The 20,022-nt window shown below is 36.2% G+C and overlaps 1 protein-coding gene and 1 non-coding gene across 2 annotated transcripts in view; both read right to left on the bottom strand.

Moving 5' to 3' along the window:
* Nucleotides 1-20,022, bottom strand: part of Kdm4c (lysine demethylase 4C) — a 184,658-nt gene that overhangs the window by 91,956 nt on the left and 72,680 nt on the right. Inside the window, exon 8 of the mRNA XM_051163382.1 lies at nucleotides 13,686-13,823. Within this exon, the coding sequence (XP_051019339.1) occupies nucleotides 13,686-13,823 (138 nt within the window). The remainder of the gene's footprint in view (nucleotides 1-13,685; nucleotides 13,824-20,022) is intronic.
* On the bottom strand, nucleotides 438-543 carry LOC127208225 (U6 spliceosomal RNA). The gene has a single exon (XR_007833083.1). It is a non-coding gene; the product is annotated as a U6 spliceosomal RNA (small nuclear RNA).

Here is a 20,022-nt window from a genome sequence, read left to right as displayed (position 1 = left end):
GCCCTCTTCTGGCATGAAGGTGTACATGCAGGTAGAGCACTGTATATGTAATAATAATAAATAAATAAATCTTTTAAAACATAATAAAATAAAATACAAACTATGTAAAATCCCAACTAAAACACAACTGTCTAGTGTATTCATTCATCAGCTAACTAAAAGCCTAAGAGAGACAAGACACCCAATATAATAAAGTACTGCAAAACAATTGGCAAGTTTCAGTTATCAAAATTGTGGATTTTGCATTTTGTATCCTTTTCACAATCAAAAAATTTTTGAATGTCACATAACATACATATAAAACAAGACAGAAAAATACATTGTAGCAATGGCTGTAAATACATTAGTTTCCATGTTTCTCATAGACAAAAGGTTTCCTCTAGTACATACATAGCATGAAACTACTAAGGTAATAAAGAATAGACAAAAAATACACCAAAAATATGGAACATTTCATAAATTATGTGACACCCTTGTGCAGGGGCCATACTAATCTTCTTTGTACTGTTCCCATTTTAGTATATGTGCTGCCAACGTAAGCACTTACAGTCTCTTAACAATCTATCCTTACAGATGTTACTTTAACTTCTCTCAAATATGATCTTAAGTTTTTAGCACTGTTTTAACTTTAGAATAAAGTATGAATTTCCATATCTGACATTCAGTATCTCCAATATATGACTCTAGCAATGAGACTCTCGTATCCCCTGTCATGGAGATCAACATGAATTACTGTCCTCAATACAAGTCACTGGAATCCCCGAACACTGAAGCTTCCTCTTCTCAGAGCCTCTACTGCCAAAGTGGCTTTTTAATTAGTCTGATGCTGTGCAAAGAATTTCTATTCTGAAATTTATTGAAGTTTTTCTTTGAGAATTTCACACCACCATAATGTGTTCTGGTTACTTATACCCTAAGCTCCTTTTATTTCCCTAGCATTTTCATCTTAACAGTAAATGTAAATTGAACTAACCATTCCTCGGAAAAGAATCCTGTTCATCCACATAAATCTAGTACTTAGCTTTGCAATGTTTACGGTTCAAAGTTATTTTTATTTAATTATCTTAGAATAGGAATATGAACAATCAGTCTTTAGAAATGTACAGATATGTTGGTTTATGATTCAATTGTTCAAGTAAAAGAAAATAAGTAAAAGCTTGAACTTGTAGCAAAAGCTTCCTAATTTCCTTGAAGCATAAAGACATTGAAAATAACAACAGTAACACACTCTCCTTTAATAAGCTTAGGTCTGAGGAGAATAAATATTGAGACAACCCTAGAGAAGATAGGTCAGAAAAAGATGCAGAAGCGTATTTCTGAGGGGAAAAAAAATATCTAAGGAAACAAAGACAGCCTTTAGCTGGATTTTCCCCCAATGGTTCTCGGAAACCTATTTTGTATACATTTGACTTCTACACTTTGAATGGACTTCAAATTTCTGTGGGAATCATAGCATGCAAGCTACAGTAAAAGAGGAATGTATTCAGAAACTTAGATTTGGTATATAAAATCAAACTAGGTACCTCATCAAAAGTCAGGACAAAAAGGTGGCCACTGAGCATTTGCTGATTTGATGACTGCGAACTACACAAGAGGTTATTAAAGATTTTGAAAAAAAAAAAAAAAGAACACCAAGAAAAACAATGTCTGCCTAGAATGAAAGCAACACAATAACGACAAATGTGATGTGATGACATGAGTCTATCAATGGAGAGAGCCGAGTCAACAAAATATCAGCAGGCTGTTAGGATAGCCCTAACAAGCTGTTATACCCAATGTGTAAAAAAGATGCTCCCATTCTCTCAAGTTTATTAATTAAGGGCTAAATCAATCAAACTGCTCAGGTTTAGTTACCTTAAAAAATACAATATAGACGGGGCACCAGAGTTTGTGTGAAAGTCAGATCTCCTTCTCCACTCAGAGGTGGAGAATATCCTGTCCATCGGCTAGTCTGGGTAGGGGTTCGAAGTTTACTGCCTATATTTTCCTTGACTGGTGCCATAGTTTGAGGAGGACTCCAGGACCCAGATCCTTCTGTCATAAAGCTCCTCTTGTTGGTTTCCAGGACCCTCTCAATCCTTCTATTTCCTCATTCTCCCAGGCTTCTCTCACCTAAAGTCTCAATAGGATGTCCTCTCCTCTGACCCACTTTCCTGGTAAGTAAAGTTTTTCATGGTACGTGCCCCTTGGACTAGTGTCTCGATATAAGTGAGTATATACCATTTAACTCTTTTTGCTTCTGGGTGAACTCACTCATTATCACATCCCCTGGATGGGGAGGCATGGTGGCACTCAGAGGAAGGATAGCAAGTTACCAAGAAGAGACTCAATACCCTAAGAGCACATATGGGGAGGGAGGTCCCCCTCAGTCACAGACATAGGGGAGGGGAGTAGGGGGGGAAGTGGGAGGGAGGGAGGAATGGGAGGATACAAGGGATGGGCTAACAATTGAGATGTAATATGAATAAATTAATAAAAAAATATATAATATAGAAAAGATTATTCCTTCAAAGTTCTATTATTATTGACTGGAATAGGAGAAAACAAAGGCTTCAAGATCAGTTCACTGAACAACTATAAAACCTTGATGCAACACAGCAAGGTAATTGAAAGACAAAAAGCCCATCTTCAACAAAGTAAACTTAAGCAACTTAGCCACTCTGTGCCTCTAGGAGCTGATCTCCTAAAATGCTGCTACAAATGTGATGTAAGTATCCATTAAAAACAACAACAGAATGTGCCTTATGGAAATGGATTTAAACAAGTGTGACCACAGGAATACAGAAGTGGATTTTGCCTTATTGCGCAGCTTTAAGGAACTAATGAGATAATTCTCGGGCTGCTTTGTCTAAAAACTGATCTTGAGAAAAATCAAAAAGAAACAGCAACCCTGGAACTTTTTGAGAGTGAAATGTAATTTGATAAGCCTGAGACAGCCTTAGGGTGAAAAGAGTTCAGAGAAACTCTCCTCCTTGGCTTTCTACCCTGAACAACTTGAATAGTGAGCTCAGTAGAAGGTGGTCTAAAAGGAAATGTTCAGAATAGAAATTTTTGTAGCCCAGTGTCAAACAAGACTGGAGAAGAGAGCAATATCAAGCTTTTAGGATCTTACATATACAACTGTGTAAGGAGGATTGTCCACAATCAACAAAGAACCTGGTTATATGACCAAAATGTATAAAATATCCACTTGAATCTCCATAGCAAAGAGGAATTTTCAACACATAGGGGGTGTTTTCCTCATCTCATTCACATATAATTTCAATCACGATCATATAATAATACAGAGAAGATAATATCTAAAATTGAAATGGTATTTCAAAATTTCTTGTCAGTAACTTTCTGGCAACTAACATCTGCCTAACTATAGGAGATTCTCAGCTAGTTCACCAGTACCACATAAACTAAATGCAGGGGCACATGACTATAATCCCAGAATCTGGGAGGTAGAGTCAGGAGGATGAGAAGTTCAAGGGCATTCTTGACCATAAAACAATCCAATGGAACAAGGGATCCTTATTTTCTAATTATGCATATAGTATGTTTGTAAAGTTGCTTTGTTTTTAAATCCAAGAAAGTATCTTTCAAAATGATTATAAATATAACAAATGACTCATACTATAAAGCAAATCAAAGAGTATTCTAATGTTTGTCCTTAAGAAATCCAATTGAAAAAAAGTAAAAGCTGGCTTAAAAAGTCTACACTTCATAATGTAATCTAGGCTCCTCCCACCAATAACATTGTTCTTGAAGGTTATTAGCTCATCACTTATAAGTTAAATTAGATCAGGGTGAAAAACAAAAATATTTTCTTCCCTGTATATTATATAAGAAAATGGGCTTTTAGGGTACAATACCTAAAATATGGAGAGAAGTGAATATTAACTCTTAAATGCCAAGTTCTCAACAAAGATGCTTTATGTAGGTTTTCCTTTGAGGACAATTCCCATATCAATCATAGTAAAATAAGGAAGATGTTCTCTATTTCAGTCTTCTAAAGACTCTTTAAACCAAGTTGTCACCATAAAAAAGGCAAAAAAAAAAAAAAGCAAAACTGAATGATCCTTTTACCAAAATAGATCTACAGATTCAATTATACATAGCAACAGAAAAAAACAATGCTGAAATATTATAATATCTGATTTCTAATCAATGCACAGACCCATAGTAACAAAAAGCAGCATTGTACACACACAAAACTAGAAATCCAGATCTGGGCATAAAGATACACAACAGTAATCCTGGTATTTAGGAGGCAGAAGCAGGAGGATCACCAACACTGAGACAATACTCAGTGTTACATAGTTGAGATGGAGGAGGAGGACGAGGAGAGAAAGAAGAAGAAAATATGAAAAACAAACATGACAAAACAGACACTAGTCTCCATATACCTTTTTCAGAAGGCCTTCAGGATTAGTTATCCCTCTCCAATTACCTCCTTTACCCTTTTGCTCCCATCTACAGCCCCATTTAATGCTTCAGGTTTCACCCCCTCATTATCCCTTTCCTATAGTTCTAGTTCCCCTTCCTTTATAGATTCCCTTCCTCCCCCATGGTCTCTTACTAACTACATAATGTATGTGTATATTCTAAATGAAACACATATCTGAAGCTTAAATGCTAGCATCTGCATATGAGAGAAAATAAGCAATGTTTATCTTTCTGAGTCTGGGTTACTAAACTAAAGATGATTAGTTTCCCTAAAACAATACACATACAAATGGAGTTACCAAATAATGGGAGAATAATGTCCCAACTAGACATTATGTGCTATCAAATAATAAGATTCTAGATTGCATGGCACATGTCTTTTATAATCTGAATGAGGTTGGATGGCAGAAGACCCTGACATTGGTGATCTTGTGCTATTGGTTCTAGAAGCCTGAAAAATACTAAGAGTGAGGGGGTCAGGAATGCTTATAGCAAGGTCACAAAAAGCCACTGAGGCATAGCAATATGTAGCTGGGTCAGATTTCCTCCCAACAAGGAGAGCCAGCCTGAGAATGAAAAATAAAACCTATGTTGCAAAAGTCTCTAGGCTATTAGGAATGCAAAGAACAAAAGATATTAAAAAGATACAGTCATAAAGCAGAGCCATTCCTAATCAAAATATATCCACACAAATTCAGCAGAGATATTCTATATAGTTCAATCCTTACTATTATCACTGGTATTATATAAATGACCAATTTTCATTCTAATTCTCAAAGAATTAAATTACAATATGTCAAAATAAGTTATTAAGACTGAAGAATATTAGACTAGACCCACGAGCAGCAAATTACAATAAACACAGAGTGAGGCACTTATCATGGGTTACAATGAACAGCCCCAGGTATGGACCTTTGGAGCGCGTAGGTTTTCCTCCTAGCTTTTTTTTTTTTTTTTTTACTAATCTGACAGTATTGGAGGGTATTATTGGTCTTATTTTGTTATGCTGAAGAGACTATTCAGTTATGTAAGAAATATTTATACTATCATTTATATTTCCTATAGATTTTATTTATTAAATGAAAACTTCATTTGCTACTTACCAAATGTTTGCATTATCAAATGAACTGTTATCTTTTGTGAATTGGCTATAATCTATTACAGATCTCTTGCATTCTATACAAGACTTTGATCCTTTAGATGGGGAGCACTGTATGAAGACTATATACAGATACAGACAGTAAAATAAAACAATGTCTTTTGGGGCGACCTGAAAGGTGGAGAAATGGCAGTACACGCACTCCTCCCCCAGCTTTCATTTTCCCATAATACAGGAAGCTTCTTAATAGTTTTGAACGGCTTCAGTAAAAGGAATAATTATGGCTTCAGTAGAAGGACTAACTAGATATTTATGCCACATTTATTTGTGGCAAAGTTCAGTGTGACTAAATGTGACACTAACTGTAAAGTAAGAGGGTTATATTGACTTCTCAAATAGGAAAATGAGGAGCCTGGCTGGGGGACATGAAGTAGATATTGTGGTAAGGTGGAGGATAGCTCATTTAGCCCGCCTTAGTTTAAATGTTGACAATTTTTTTTAAACTCTGTGAGTTACATTTGTCCACTTGGTTTTGTATATAACTGTGTCAGTTACTTAGTTCCTGAATAAGAACGTAACAAGCTAAAACAGCACAACACAAAATATGCAATACTTTAAAAAATTTAGAGCAGAAGGTTGGTAATGTAGCGTGACAGTAGACCTCTCATCTAGCATGCCCACGGTCAGTCATAGGTTTGAGCCCAAACATGAGGAAGGAGAGGAACAGAGAGGAAAGAACTATTCAGTACAGTAATGTGAATTTTCCTTCCTTTACACACAGTAAGAGGAGATTAAATATTAGACTAATGCTTTATGACACAACAAAAACTGAAATGGCACACACCTGTAAAGCCCAGGTACACATGGGTCTAAGGTAGGATGAGAACTAGAATTCAGGTGCCCATACTAAGTTAAGTTCAGTATCAGCATGGAAACCTCCCAGGAGCAGAAAAACACCGAGATGTTTAATGAGTTTTGAACTGTCCACGCTAGAAAATGGAACAAATCAAAATAAAACCTAGATATTCATTTTTAAATCAGAGTGGAGTCTTAGAACAAAATTTGCTCAAGACTGAAGACTTTGTTGGAAAAAATGCTGAGTTGACTTTAATTTTTTTCATTTAAAAAAATACTGAAATATAAAATTGAATGAATCTATACACTGGCACATATGACAGTTTCCTATTTGAAATCCATTGTAGATTAAAAGCAAGTCAATTTCAAATTTTTCTACCATTTCATTTATTCAAATGCCTGAGGATTCAAATATTAGAATAACTTTAAATTAGTATGCTAATAATTCTGAATCTTGTCAGAAAATATTTTGAGCTCTGTAGTTCAATTTACAAAACACACACACACACACACACACACACACACACACACACACACACACACACGGCACATATAAAGTTACTTCAAATAAAATCAACCCAAAATGAAGTGTTACCAACTAATGTGCCCTCTCTTAAGAGAATAGCATACTTAATGAGTCATGGCAAGTCTCTTACTCTGCACACTGTAAAAAGCACTTAATATTTGAGGATGTAGGCAAGACATGGTTGTCCCTAAAAATAATCAGTAAAGAAAAAATGTTTCTCTTTAAGATGATCATAATGCTTACAGCTGCCACACTACAAAAACAAAATATTTTCACAAATGTCTTCCAACACTCAAGTTCAAATCTAAACCAATGTTTTAACAGCTACCAGTTTTTTAACGTGAAACTAATAAATACAGTGGCTAATAATAATAATAATACCAATAATAATAAAAACAACAACAACAATCCAATATGTCAAATGTAGCCTCCAAAGAAGCACACTTCATTCTACCACATGGAAGAATGAAATCAAAACCTGAAAGCTAGCTCTTTGATTCGGTCTAAAAAGGATACGTGCCTGTGAGTACCTCTACAGTTGCACAGAAGTGCCTGTGGGCTCCATTTCCCCACAAAGGCATGCTACAAAACTTAGTGCAGTTATTTCAAATATGCAGAGATGTTTGGCTTCAATTGCTACCCTTTCTGTTAAATATTTTCCAATCTTTACCAGGGTGATAACAACATCATTATTCTAGATTATGTTGGTGTTTAAAGAAAGCAATGCAGATTTCTAAAATAAGTAAACAGCACATTCTACTAATATTAATGCTTTGCACACACAGTTATTAAAAGCTCTTCAAGAAGATTCCCTAAAGAAGAAAAAAAAACTGTATATGTTACATGAAAGAGAAAAGGCTAACTCTTGTCTTGCTGTCTTCCTGTTGTAGTCTAAAATAGTCTAATCTAAGAGAGTCCTGATTAGTCCTAGGAGGCCTGAACAAAGGCCATTGTCTTTATATACTGAATAGCACAGCCAATATGGTAAAGATAAGTAGTGAGGAACTTGTCTTTATTCATCTTTCATTAGAATCTCAGGCAGAAAATTGCTTTCCTAGCTCTACTGACTCACAGCAATACAGAATGCCACAATCAGATATCCATATTTTGCTTTCAACATATGTAGGGGGAAAGGGTGCTGCTTTCAACACCTCCCTGCTTCTAATGAATGGTCTTAGTCTGGTCACCACAGCTCACACATACATACATTATTCTGAATCGGGGTCATGCAAGGTCACAAAAGAAAACTAAGGAACATGATACACCAGGACATCCCAAAGACAAGACTACAGGGAGCTAGCTAAGTATGTTTTCCCTAGGGGGCAGATAATTCTGAAAAGGTTGAATACACAGTTTTGAAGCCGAATGAGTCTGTAGTTATATATGACCTCAAAGCACACTAGTAGTTTGGCTACAATTGGGTGAAAGTTTGACAAGATCTAAACACTATTTCATAGGAAAACCATTCCCACATATTCCAGCACAAATATGCAGCCTAGTTCCTCTTTGATTGGGGAGAGTCTGAGCACTCCCCAGTCAAAGACAGCTTAGGTACTAGGCAAAGAAGAGAAGATTACTATGAATATTTTGTGAGAATCATACCGTATATTAGTAAAATCATGAAAAACTACATAAACACCTTGTCAGGTAGGATAACCTTGTTAAATATAATGTTCTGTTGCTCCGGAGCAGCTTGTTTTATTTCACAAGCTAAAGAAAAAGAGAGAAAAATGGTCCTGATTGAAGGAAATAAGGAACAATAAAATCAAGGATGTAGATATAGCACTAGTGACCTCTTGGAAACAGGAATGATCTGACTAAGCCGCAGCCAGATCTACTATCCAATTCACATAAAAGTTGGAGGTGAAAGTTTTAAGTGAACACTGTAAACAAATTCTACTAGGAAGACTCAAAACAAGCTCTGGAATAGCCTCCAAATTCAGAAATTTAGTTTGATATCAAACATCCAAAAGTGTGTAGCAATTTGGAAGAGGTATTGAGTTTGACACAATAAATGGGATAAGACTTCTAATCGTTCAAAGCCAGACTTTAAAATGAAGTTTTCCTGATGCATCAACCAAAGACATTGCAAGAAACCCCCTGTTCAGATGTAGCCCACAAACAGCTCATTCTTCACATGGAGAAGGGAAGGGGAGAGTGGAAGACTGCCTCTGACATGAATTCTGGTGCCTGAGATTTGATCACTGCCCCTTGGTGGAGAGGCCCTATGGGAACACAGAAGAAGGGGATGCAGGTTTTCCAAATGAGACCTGATAGGCTGTGGTCAGATAGTGGGGAGGAGGACCCCACCGTTAGAGGTCTAGGGGAGGGGAATAGAGCAGAAGAGGGAGGGGTTGGGAAAGAGGGATGGAGGGAGAGAGAGTGGCAACTGGAAGATAAGAGTGAGGGGATTTACAATAAAGATGTAATTGAAATTGAAATTGAAATGTATTAAAAAAAATGAATGAAGTTTTCTTGATCATATCTACATTTCAGTAGAAACCTATAAAAATCCCTTCTCCAGTCCCATTTCAGAGGTATCATCAGAAACCACTACACCACCAGAAAGTAAGCATCAAGGGACAAAGGAAATAGTATTCAAACCTATGCAGTGATAGCTATTCTTGTTGCTGGTCTCCAGACCAGCACCAACACGGAGCAAGCACAGTCTCAATATATCGAGCCTTTGCCCCTCTCCCTGCCCACTCTCTCTCTCAATGAGCCACCTAAAAGTAGTGACACATTTCTCTACCAACCAAATCTGATAGCTTATAATCAAAATTCTCCTAACAATGGTTAGATGCTCTAGTCAGTTTTATTTTCATTAAAAATAGTCATTTGTGAAAGTCAGGTGCCTCATATTTGACCATGTCCCCTGGATGAGGAGACCTGGTGGCACTCAGAGGAAGGATAACCAGCTACCAAGAAGAGACTTGATACCCTATGAGCATATACAGGGGGAGGAGGTCCCCCTCAGTCACAGTCATAGGGGAGGGGAGTAAGGGGAAAATGGGAGGGAGGGAGGAATGGGAGGATACAAGGGATGGGATAACCATTGAGATGTAATAAGAATAAATTAATAAAATAAAATTTAAAAATTAAAAAAATAGTCATTTGTAACAATTCTTTTCTGAGACATCAAAATGGAAAATTGGAAGAATGTGAATTATGTGTTTCATGATATATGGATGAATGATTTACATGTATGTATATATTATGAAGAAGATGTAGAATACACATTACGCTATACTCATCAATTAATGCTGTATCTCCTCCAACAGAGTCTTTAATTTTACATTCCAATCAAGACTAGGAAAAAGCAGGAGCTCCAACACCTAGCCTAGCTGTGAGAAAGCAGCAGTCTGTTTACAATAATAATAAAAAGTTTTACTCATCAACACTTACAAATTTTAAGTTCTACCATTTAGAATAAATTCAAAAAAGCAAATAAGACTAACAAATATGAGCATCCACAAAGCTAAAAGCCTGTTTACTACAATCCATAACTAACACATACATTACATCAATGATGAGCAAAACAGATAAATTTGTGCCCAAAACACAATTTCATATGGTTAAAAGCTATATGCATATAGAATGCTATAAGTTAATAAGGTGATCTACCTTGGATATACTCAAAATAAGCAAAGTCTAACAATAAATTACATCACACTTTAGTATAAGAAAACTAATTGACTTAAGAATAAAAATCTTAATACTAAGTTGATAATAGAAGAGTGCATATCTCCTGAAACATTCAGAATCACCTATTAAAATGTTAAGCTCCTGTTTTTAAGCAGACACCAATTATGTATGCAAAGTAGACTCTCAATTATTTCTCTATCATTTGCTAACATGTATGTTTGGTTGTAGGCATATGGTTAGACTCCCTTAATCCCTTAAAGATGCTCTCTTCCAAATCTCCAAAATCTGTGAATGTTATTATCTTATATTTTAAAAAGTGGAGACTTAAACATTGCTTGTTCTGAAATAACAATATACAATGACTTCTTTTATAGGTTGCCTTTGTCATTGTGTTTTTTGTTCCTTCCTAATTTTTGGCTTATATTTTTAGATTATGACTACATTTCTTTCTTTCATCCTTTCAAAACCTCCTATATGGCTTTCCCAACTCTCCTTCAAAATCATGGCTTTGTTTTTCATTAATTGTTATTGTATGAATATGTGTGTACATGTGTGTACGTGTGTGTGTGTGTGTGTCTGTGTGTCTGTGTGTCTGTGTGTCTGTGTGTGTGTGTATTCGTTCGTTCCTAAATATAACTGGCCAGGTCAGTATAATGTTGCTTGTATGTATGATTTCAGATCTGACCAATTGGCATGCTCTTCCTTTTGAAGAACCTGTCCCAAATCTAGATTTTCTTTGCTGCCTCTAGTTCTTTGTGTAGGGTTAAAGCTTCATGGGCTTTTCCCCCTCCAGTTTGTCATGTCCACTGATGTCACCATTTTCCAGTTCACATTTAGAAAGTCACATTGGTGAGAATGTGGATTAGTATCTGATATTACTAGAAGACACATCTCACTTCACAGAAAAAGAAAAATAATTGAGACACACACACACACACACACACACACACACACACAACAGTGAAAGGTGGGAGAAATCCACTTCTTTTACAGTCTGCAGCAACAAACCTAGCCTGTGAAACAACTTGGGTTTTTATTAATGAAGTCAAAGCTGAGCCTCTAGCCTACTAAACTGTAAGAGGATGAAGAGATACATGGTACACTGATAAAGCAGTAAGAGAAAATGAATATGCCCTCAATGTAGCATTACCTGGCCCACAGGAAGAGAAGGGTGAGGAAAATACCTACATAGGCTATGTGGAGCATTTTTAAATAGCTAGCCTAATGTGTGTATCAATAATTATGTGGCTAGTAAAATAAACTCCCCAAAACAAAATAAAGTGGTACGGATGAATGTTTACCTGCATGTGTTTTCTCCCCTTACAGAAAAATCATTAAATTTGAAAAGTCTTTCTAATTTTGTTGAAAAATAAATTACTTTCCTGAACATATATATCATATCTACCAGGAGTAGGAAGATTGGGCCTTAGGTCTATCTCCTTCATAACACCTCAGCCAGCTGAGATTTTAATGTACCACCAATATCCACAATTCCTTACTGGATTGCGTCCACTTGTACTACAAAAATGTGAAAAATAACCCCATTAGTTATGCCTATCAATGAGGAAAAAAAAATATCTTATTTTGATCAATACCACCAACTAGTTCTGAAACTGATAATAAACAAGCACTAAGCCATTTTTCTGGCGATCCCAATATTTATGATAAGTTACTTATTTTCCCAGATTTAAAGATGCAAACCATAATATCACATTACAACTTTGTGTTTACAGCATGATTTCAAAACAGAAGAAGCCAACGCAAGCACTGAGGTTACAAACCAAAGCATGTATGCTTAGTGTCCTATTTCTCATTAAACAGAATATGATGGCTGCCTAATGAGAAGTACTTCAGTTTTGTGCCTTTGTAAACAACTCTTCAGAAACAGACATTAATCATTTTCTTCTGTGGTGTAGCCACTAGAAACTTACCCTTGCTTGATTAAATAACCCCACCCATTCTCATGCAGCTTTGATTAAACTACGCAGCTCACAAACTAAAGCAGACAACAGAAATATAAGACAAGGAGGGGAACATGCTGGGAAGAAGAGGGGATTCAGTGGGAACGACAAGGGGATGCGAAGAGGTAATGAGGCTAAGGGACCAAAACATAACAGATTTATATAACTATATATAGGAACCTGTTAAGAACCAAAACAAAAATTTTAAACAAGAATTCATTCAAATATTTCCTAAATTGTCAAAGGATAGAATTTTGTACATATTGTAATGTTATGCAGTCTTCTAAACATACATGTAAATTAACTTAAGAGTGATTTTCCAGAAATTCACAAAATGGTCCTACATACACGTTTAAAGAGTGGAATAAACAACATTCACTTGTACTATGAAGCAGCTAAGTTGAGGCCTATAAGCTTTATTTATCTTATATTTAACTGACTGTGTCAACTTCATCTACTGTAAATTATAAATTTGAGACCTAGGCCTCCGCCAGTCTGCTTCTCCCAAAAAGCCACAGGAAAGAGAAACTATTATAAATTGTTAGAAGATATCCCTGTTTTAATGCCACAAGGTGAAAGCAATTCAATACAATAGAAATCATCCATTCTAAATGAAAAGATACAGTATATGAACCTAAACAAATACAGTTGGGATGAGGAACAAACAAAACTTACACCAAGTTTAATATGAAGATATATTTTAAAGTATGTTTTATAGTATTACTAATGAGAAACTTCATTTTACAATAAGGAAGCTTTAGTAATTTCTTTTTACCACACTTTCTCAACCACCAATAGTTCTAAATTTAACTAATCACTTCCTCCTATAACCTAGTATTTTCCAAAGCACTGGCTGAACTTTAATGAGAAACCCAAGTCTGTTTAACACACAGCAAACAGAAAATGCTGAAGGAAAGTGGTAGCTTTAAGAAAGCAAGCAAGCATCTACAGGAAAAATCTGGTCAGAGAAAACTGTTCTATAATAATCTCAAAATAGAAAAAAAATCAGTAATTTAAGGTAGACACTCATCTTATGAAAAGTAAATATAGCTAACCTGAAAAACATTACTGTAGTGAAAAGCACACAGTACAAATGATGAAAACCAGTGCTGCACATGTTCAACTAGAATACAGACTCTATACACTTTACTGTTTAGGTAAAACTCACCAATTTAGCAACTTTTCCATAGTCAATCCATCTGACAGTAGCAAAATTTGTAGATTCAGCACAATTGAAACCATGATTAAAACCAGCATGATATCCATAAGGAAAAGTGATCATAAACTCTCCAGCTTCCTGCGTGATCTGTAGAGTTTGAGAGGACATAATGTTCAATAAGGCTTTCCAAATCATTTAATGAGTAGTATACATTTCCATTTTCTTTTCTTTCTCTTTTTTTTTTAAAGCTAAAATGTCATAATATCCCATCTATTTTAAAATAACAGGAGTTCTGGGGGGTTCATATGGCTCAGTGGTTAAAAGTGCTGACAACTTAGCTCTACCCTTGGGACCCATAATGCAAATGAAGAATGTGAGTTGTTAGCCATCACTGGAATTGAAGGCGAACTCATCATCTGCAGATAAACACACAAAAAAAGGATCCACTGTTGTCTTCCATGTTCGGCAGATCTTATTACCCAAACTCTCTCCTAGTTGTGACATTTTATTAATTGTCATTGCTCTTTCCAGATATTCTATGTATTACCAAAGGTAGGCCTAGTAACAATGTTGAACATATATTTATGAATTTTAAAAAATTACCACTAGAAAACACATAAAATATCCACACTGATTTTCCAAACCTGAACACCAATTATAGGTGGCAAATGAATGAATAAACAAATAAACAACATTAAATGAAATCAGAAGAATAATAGGAACAAGACTGTCAATCCTACAAAATGATATCAACTATTCATCAATTTGTTTTGTATTTTTAACTAGTAAGAAAATGAAGTAGGAATCTCTTAAAATCTTAAGGAATGTGAGATAAAATTTCTCTATTCATTTCTCACTTCCAGAAAATTCTTCTAAAGCATTTGAAACAAAGCCCAAGTAATGTGTTTGAAATTACTGAGCAAGAAGAAATAATTCTTTTAACATTTCAGTTCTAAAATGTTGGGAAATGAATGAATGTGTAAAGATGTGTATTTAAATATTTAGCAGTCCTAATTTATAAATGTCGAGTATACACTGCAATGAAACTGTCATCATGGGCTTATAAAATTTTCTGCAACTACATTACTAGCTCAGTTTAATGAAAGCCAGATTATCACATCAAACATACAACTCAACAAAGCTCAGATGGCCAGGTCAAATCCCAGAAACAAAAACAACATAAATGGTCAAAACAGCATGTCTCTTATCAAACTCACTAGTCCTATAGAAACCTCAGGACAGAGATTTTAAATGAGAAATCATAAGCAATCATAAACTTTATTTAAAAATACAAGACATTTTACAATAACAAAAACAAACACTTCACTTAATTTCAAAAGTTAACAAAAAGACCTTGAGTTATACCCAATACAAGTACATACCAGAACAAAATAACAAAGATAATATAGGATTTGAAAACTGAATTCAGTAAAAAAGGTAAAAACACTGAAGAGAACATAACTGGAAATGACGATGGAATGCAAATATCAATATCTCAAAGAAAAAATTCAGAAGAAGCCTTACAAACAGAATGAACCAAGCTTGAGGATGCTGACAGACAGACGGACATTGGAAAAGATAGGAACATACAAAAAGAGGGCTTAAGAGTGATTCTTGGGCTTTGTAGAAGTCAGAAGTTCTTCTGCTTTATTTTATTTTATTTCATTTTATTTTAAAAGTTTAAGAAGTACAGGTAACTACTGACTGCAGGAGAAGTGATAATTAGTCTCTGCTAAAGACGAATCCAACATTGGTTATCCAACTTTACAAGTAGTCAGCCCTGAAACCACATGCACACAAACAACAAAAAATGGACTGAACCAGATATATTTGTATATTTATGCCAAAATATATCTATATATAACAACAATATTCAAAGAAAAAGAAGCTCTCAATTTGAGAGTGGTAATAGACATAGGAGCGCATAGAATGAGGTACCTGGAAGATGCTGCAGAGAAAAAGGAAGAGGAAAAGTAAGGTAATTCTATTCTAATTTTAAAAAGTATAAAAAATAAAAATGAAAGAAATTTTATAAGAATGTTACAATGGAACGTATAATGAATGTAAAAACTTCGATTATCTTTTCTAATACTTAGAATAACTACTATTAAGTTATCATTAGTATTATCTCTATTATGGAGGTGAAGAAACTAAAACTGTAAAATAAAAAATGAAAAAAAAAAAGGGAATAGAAATAGAAACCAGGAGTGAAAACAGCAGTTGTGATTCTACAAACACTGACGGTCACATCAGAGAATAAGCTGCTGGAGGAACATTACAGCATCATGTGCCCTGCATTAAGGTGGAAAATAGAAGGGAAAACACTTCCAAATAAAATGCTATTGTCAATAATTAAGTTATTAGTACCTCGTTGTCTAGGAATTTAAAGTCCTCCTGATTTTTTCTATCAAATCCACAAAAGCCAACATACCCAGAGAACTACTGTGTTTAATAGCAAAGAAGCTGCAGCACAGCAAAGAATTCAGTGCAGCATCTCCCTTCTTCCCTACCAAGGCTAGAACAAAGTCAAATGTTAGGGTGTCTACTGCTGTGAAGAGACACTATGACCACGGCAACTCTTGTAAGGGCAAACATTTAATTGAGGCATAGGCAAAACATAGGAAACCTCAAAGCCCACCCCACAGTGACACACTTCCTCCAACAAAGCCAAACCTACACCAACAAAGCCATACCTCCTAAAAGTGCCACTCCCTATGAGCCAGGCACTCAAACACATGAGTCTATGAGGGACATTTCTATTCGGAACACCACAGGTTTCAAGCCCCAAAACTAAATCATGGTGAAAATAGCCTACTCTACACTACTAATAACACATATAGCCTTCTGGTCCTAAGACTATACTACCAATACCTAAACCAATTCAGGTGATTTGCTTCCCTTAATGAATGGCAGGCAAGCATGCTGCCATTGAACTACATTACATGTATTTTTTAATCTTTTTAAGAATGCATTATAATTTATTTATATTATGTCCTGATTGCTATCCCCTCCCTTGTATCTTCCTGTTCCCACCCTCCCTCCCTCTTTGTCCTTCTTCCCCTTCCCTAGACCACAGCCTATCAGTTCTCATCTGGATAGCCTGTATCCCCTTCCTGTGTGCCCACAGGGCCTCCCCAGGAAGGGAAAGTGATCAAATCGGGAGCATCAGAGTACATGCCAGAGGCAGTCCCCACTCCATCTACAACTGTGGAGAATGAGCTGTCCATGGCTAGGTTCACTAAATGCATTGTCCTTGGTTGGTAAGACAGTTTGTGCAGGCCCCCCTGGGTCCAGATGTACTGGCCATAATGGTCTCCTTGTGGGGCTCCTGAACCCTCTGGACCTTACACACACACACACACACACACACACACACACTTTCATAGCACTCTCAACACTCCACCTAGTGTCTGGCATCTTTCCTAATCCGCTGCTGGGTGGAGTCTCTCAGAGGACATCTATGTTGGGTTAATATCCACTTATAAGTATATACCATGTGTGTCTTTCTGGGTCTCAGTTACCTCACTCAGGATGACACTTCTATTTCAATCCATTTGCCTGCAATTTTCAAGGTTTCCTTGTCTTTAATAGCTGAATAGTGTTCCATTGTGTGATTGTACCACAGTTTCTTTATGCATTCTTGGGTTGAGGGACATCTAGAGTGCTCACAATGTAACTCACCTGTCCTCAACCTCACAATGTTCCTGCATCTATGCTTTGTGTGCTGAGATTAAGAGCATGTGATACCACACCTTAAAAGAGAGATTTTCTAAACTGGAGGACACTGGTACATTCCTTTTGGCAGACAGATACTAGGATTTAAGTTGTCTTTTGTACTCTAACTTAAGTGGAATACCTTATGAAGCTATTGCCAATTAACTAAAAGAAGCACCCTATGGTAATGTATTCTAAACCCATAAAAGCCTGGTGTATAGATATGTCTGCAGGGGTCGCCACATTATTATGGTAATACCCTCTCTCAGGGCAAAGTGTGTGCCCCCCGCCCCCCCCCCCCCCCCCGTGATATCAGGTTCTTCCTATACCTGGGCCAGCTCCAAATAATTCACATCTTAGAGCCAATGTCTGTTCTGTTTTGTCCATGTATTTAAGTGTGTGAGTAAACATGTTCATCACAAAGAGTGTCTTCTGCATAGCTACAACCTAGACACTACTCAAACTAAATGAAAAAATCCTATTTTGAACAAAGCTTTGCCACTCTAAGAACATAACACTGGAAACTTTATTATGTTGGCCTGAAGGTCCATTTTAATCCATGGGGGATAGGTCTCCTCCTTCCCAACCTATGAGACCCTCCCCCAAGATACTTTATGGTCTTTTCCCTTCCCCATGCCCACCCAGCTCTCTGAGCAATGCCACAAACAATGTAAGTTAGGTCCACTACTCACACCAAAGGTTCTTTCTGAATTCCCCTTCCATGAGTCAGTAACTAGGATTGCTCCTTCCTATTCCATAGACCTATGTAGTTTCTTCGAGAGTACACAATGCAATAGGACCTTCAGCTCCTCTGGGACCTCCCTCCCCAAATCATCAGTTTGCCTCAGCTCTTTTCCACTCTATAGGTTCATATCCAATGCAATCTCTCTTCTCAGAGACAATAGGGAAGCACCATTTTGCCACAACTTATAAGCTTAACAAAATCTTGTCCCTAACTGCTGCTGCCATACCATCAATGGCTTCCAGGTTCTCTCATTCCACTTCACAATCTATAATGACTGCTGCTTCCCACCATATAAGCTATCCACTTCTCCAGGATCATACTTCAAGATATCCCCTACCCCTACTAACCCCATAGGACTCCAAACTACGAGAACTCACATAGATAGCGAGATTTCAATATTTCCTACACCTACCTACCACTTTCACACAACTTATTCAAAGTCAAGCAAGTCTTGAATCCTGCAGCAGAAGGCAGCAGAAAGAAGCAGCAGCAAGGAATGTGCTGGACAATATCTGTTCCCAAAGACAACTTTAAAAAGAACTAGGAATAGAAACTTCAACTCTTAATAAAAATGGGTCTAAGAAAGTACCACAGATTCAACAATGTGACAGGAATTAGTAACTCTGAACATTAATGGACTCATTACACACACACACACACACACACACACACACACACACACACACACACACACACATATACACACACCCCACAAAAAAAGACACAGACTAGAGAATAGAATACATCTTTTGGCTTCCTTCAAGAAGCCATAACTTTTTACCATCTTAAGGTAAAGAATGAAAAAGGGTACATCAAGCAAATAAAACTAAGAAAAACACAGGTTTAGTTAGCTATTTTAGTATCTGACAAAATAGACCTCAATTCAAAATTAATTGAACGTGATAAGGAAGGTCATTACGAATTCAAGGATAATACTATTGTAAATACATATTCGACAAGCACAGATACACCCAACTTCACAAAAGACATACTAGATCTAAAACATGCATTAAGTCAACACAGTGATTGTGTCTGACTTCAGTGTTCCAGTCTCACCAAGAAATCAGGTTGACAAGGACCAAACAGAGATACAAAAGATTTACCTGACATCGCAAACCAAAAGGATATAATGGATATTTTAGAACATTCTATAAAACACATTCTTCTCAGGAGCACAAAGAACTTTGTCCAAACACACAAGACAATCACAAAAGGAAAAAAACTTTAATGCTAAGTGACTACAGTGAAAAATTTGGGAGTTCTCAAATTAGTAACCTGAAGGCCTTGAAACAACAAGAACAAACAAAGCCAAAAGCAATAGATTAAAACAGATAATGACAATTGAGTATAAAATTAATGAAAGAGAAACAAAACAAAGCCCCAAAACTAAAAAAAAATACAAAAACATAAGTGAAATGAAGTTTGTTCTTCAAAAGGTAAGCTAGGCTGGCAAAGCTCTAGCTAAAAGAACAAAGAGGACTCAAATTAACAAGATAGGAAAGGAGGAAGAGGACACTGAGGAACCTCAGAGAAGTAGTAAGAGAGCATACTTTAAAGTTTTACATTTCACTAAACTGAAAACTCTAAAAGAAATGATTAATTTTAAGAAGCATGTGATCTTCCAAAGTTAAACTAAGATGAAGGTAATAGTTTAAAAACACCTATAACAATCAATAAAATAAATCTGCCAGGCATGATGATGCATGCCTTTAATCCCAGCATTTGGGAGGCAGTGGCAGGTGGATCTCTGTGGGTTCAAGACCAGCCTGGTCCACAAAGCAAGTCCAGGACAGCCAAGGCTACACTGAGAAACCCTGTCTCAAAAAACCAAAAACATAAAAATAAAATAAAATTAATTCAAGAACTGAAAACCTTCCAACTTTAAAA

Source organism: Acomys russatus, chromosome 2 (assembly GCF_903995435.1).
Source record: "Acomys russatus chromosome 2, mAcoRus1.1, whole genome shotgun sequence".
Classification (NCBI taxonomy): Eukaryota; Metazoa; Chordata; class Mammalia; order Rodentia; family Muridae; genus Acomys; species Acomys russatus.
This window is presented reverse-complemented; position numbering and strand designations above follow the sequence as displayed.